The sequence below is a fragment of the Alligator sinensis genome, unplaced genomic scaffold (genome assembly GCF_000455745.1).
Source record: "Alligator sinensis unplaced genomic scaffold, ASM45574v1 scaffold76_1, whole genome shotgun sequence".
NCBI classification, from domain to species: Eukaryota; Metazoa; Chordata; order Crocodylia; family Alligatoridae; genus Alligator; species Alligator sinensis.
This window is the reverse complement of record NW_005841865.1, coordinates 2158166-2161082: the sequence shown is the minus strand read 5'-3', so window position 1 is coordinate 2161082 and position 2917 is coordinate 2158166. Positions and strand designations below refer to the sequence as shown.

At 45.5% G+C, this 2917-nt stretch overlaps 1 protein-coding gene across 1 annotated transcript in view; it reads left to right on the top strand.

Annotated features, from left to right (window-relative positions):
• Positions 1-2917, top strand: part of STK4 (serine/threonine kinase 4) — a 72401-nt gene that overhangs the window by 15479 nt on the left and 54005 nt on the right. The window contains exon 9 of the mRNA XM_006016720.3: positions 2630-2816. Within this exon, the coding sequence (XP_006016782.1) occupies positions 2630-2816 (187 nt within the window). The remainder of the gene's footprint in view (positions 1-2629; positions 2817-2917) is intronic.

Genomic DNA, 2917 nt, shown 5'->3' with positions numbered 1-2917 from the left:
CCTGTCAAGGTCCGACTGTAGCCTGTTGCTCCCTTCTATTGTGCCCACATCCCCCCACATCTTGGTGTCATCAGCAAATTTGAACAGGGTGCTTTGCACCCCCTCATCCAAATCACTGATGAAGATGTTGAACAGGGCGGGGCCGAGGACCGAGCCCTGCTGGACCCCACTGCCCACGTCCTTCCAGGCCGAGAAGGACCCATCCACTACCACCCTCTGGGTGCGGCTCTCTAGCCAGTTGGTGACCCATTGGACTGTGTGAGTGTCTACGCCACAGTCTCCCAGTTTCCTAATGAGAACGGGGTGAGAGACAGTGTCGAAAGCCTTCCGGAAGTCCAGGAAGACTATATCCACTGCTACCCCTGCATCCAATGATTTAGTGACCTGATCGTAGAAGGCCACCAGGTTGGTCTGACATGACCTGCCGCTGATGAACCCGTGCTGGTTGCCCCTGAGCATGCATTTCCCTGCTGGCCCCTCCTGGATGTGTGCCAGAATAATTTTCTCGAACAGCTTGCCCAGGATCGAGGTAAGACTGACTGGCCTATAGTTTCCCGGGTCCTCCTTCCTCCCCTTTTTGAAGATGGGAACAACGTTGGCCCTCTACCAGTCCTCTGGCACCTCTCCAGAGCACCACGAGTGCTCATAAAGCTGCGCCAGGGGACTCGCAATGACCCCTGGCGAGTCCAGGGGTATCATGTTGCCATTATATTGGCTGAAGCACCAGGGACTGTTGCTCTGCACCTAAGTGAACAGTGCACTGATGTCATGGTGCTCTTTGATGCCAGTGCAACTTTTCTTGCTCCTCCGTGTTAGATTTGCTGGAGGTAGAGAGTTAGTAAGGTTTTCCATGACACTTTCTTTTTTCCTGCTGCTTTTCACTGTGCTACAGGTGGGGGTTTCACAAGGAAACATGGCAAAATAGACCGGGGTGGGCAAAATACAGTCTGCAGGCTAGATTCAGCCTACTGAGGGATTTTGTCTAGTCTGCAGCAGGTTCTTCGGCCCCACCTGGCCCAGGCGTGGGGAGCGGTCCAGTCCATGGTATGTGCGGCCAGTCCCGTCACCCCTGGGTGTGCAGCGGGGCTAGGGCTTCATTTCCCAGCAACCCCGGTGGCAGCTCCTTCCAGCTACTGCTTCTGCCAGACCTGGCCCCACTGCCTGGGCACCACGTCCCGTCTGTCTGGCACCAGATGCTGGGGTTGGGATCTGTGTGGGTAGGGCACTTGGCTGGTGCTTGACTTGCAGCCACAGGTACATAGGGAGCAAGGGATTCACTCTTCACCAGCAATAACATTTAATTTTCCTCCCCCTCTAATTTTTGCAGTCTTCCTCTCTTTGTGAGGTATGAATGTGATCTGTGGACACCATTAGTAAGACAGAAGCCACTAACATGTGGATCAGGGCAGGGCAGTGTCTACTTCCTCGTGGTAACAGCTATGAGATGTTGAGACATGATGATATGACTTGGGGAGATGTATGCACATTAACCCCATGATAGTAACTCAAATCATAGTCATATGAAGACAGAGGAACTGGATCTATCCATTGGTAGCAGGTGGTCATCTTTTTTAATCTTAAATATTAAGGTGATTTGCCTGGTAACTAATTTTACCAGATTTTCAGCTAGCATTTACTATGCTTAGAAGCAGTAAATGATTTCTTAGTCAGGGACTGAAGAAGTATTTCTAAGAAATTGTCATGATTTTGGAATTCCTAACCGTTCTACAGTCAGTGTTTATATGGGCAGGATTTTATTAAATATTTTCAAAGGGCTGTCTTGCCTACTTTCTGGCTCAAATATTTAGCTTTCCTTGTGCACTTTTGGGGAAATTTATTTTCCCATATTAATGTTCATTGAGATTCTAAAAGTTTGCATTACTGTTGGCAAGACTCAAGGGTTTAAATTCTACACTCTTATGGCAGGAACAGGCAGGCTTTGCAGACTTCTCCCAAAAATATAAAAAAGGCCAGAAAAACAATTTGTTTCTGAAAAATGAATATTAAGCCTAGTTCCTTTTTTTTTTTTAAACCTTGCAAATTCAGTACTTGAATATTTAATTATATTTTTCTGTGAGTTTTTCAAAGAATCAACTTCTGAAAACTGGGATTATCCCTTTCTTCTTTAGTTTGTTTATACTCTAGACAAACCGCTGCAATTTAATCAATGCTCACTGGAGATGGGGCTTTGTATCATACCTGACAGTCTTTAATAGAAATATTTAAAGACTGAATAGCTCTTTTAATCTAACTGCTTTTAGCAATGGGCGATAGGTTAGAAATTAGGCTCTAGCTGGGGATCTTGTACTTCTTATTGCTATTATCGCTGCTTATTTATGGTTCAGTAGAAAACTTCAATCTCTAAGACTTGTCATCCAATTATTTCTAACACTAGGTAATGCTGGAGCAACAGGAACAGAGAAGATTGTCTTTCCTTGCCCATTTGTGGATGAGGGGGGAAGGAAAGGCACCAAGTAATTCTTTACTTTTTGCTGTTTTTATAGTAATTTGGTCAGATCCTCTCTCTCTTATTGAAGAGCTATTACAAGTTAGTTCCAATTCTCTTTGAATGTAGTCAGCCTTCATATAAGATTGCCCTGAAAAATGCATTTCATATATCCTGCCATAGGAAGAAGATGAAACCGATTCAGGTACAATGGTACGGGCAAGTGGAGATGAGACTGGTACAATAAGAGCTGCCAGTACCATGAGTGATGGAGCCAATACCATGATAGAACATGATGGCACTCTGGAGTCCCAGCTGGGCACGATGGTAATAAATACAGAAGAAGAGGAAGAGGAAGGGACCATGAAAAGTAAGAACTCTTTTTATCATCACTCATTTCACACACAGGCCCCGCAGGAGATGCAGAGCTAGGGGGGGAATTTATGAACATGATCAAAAAGTATTATGCTA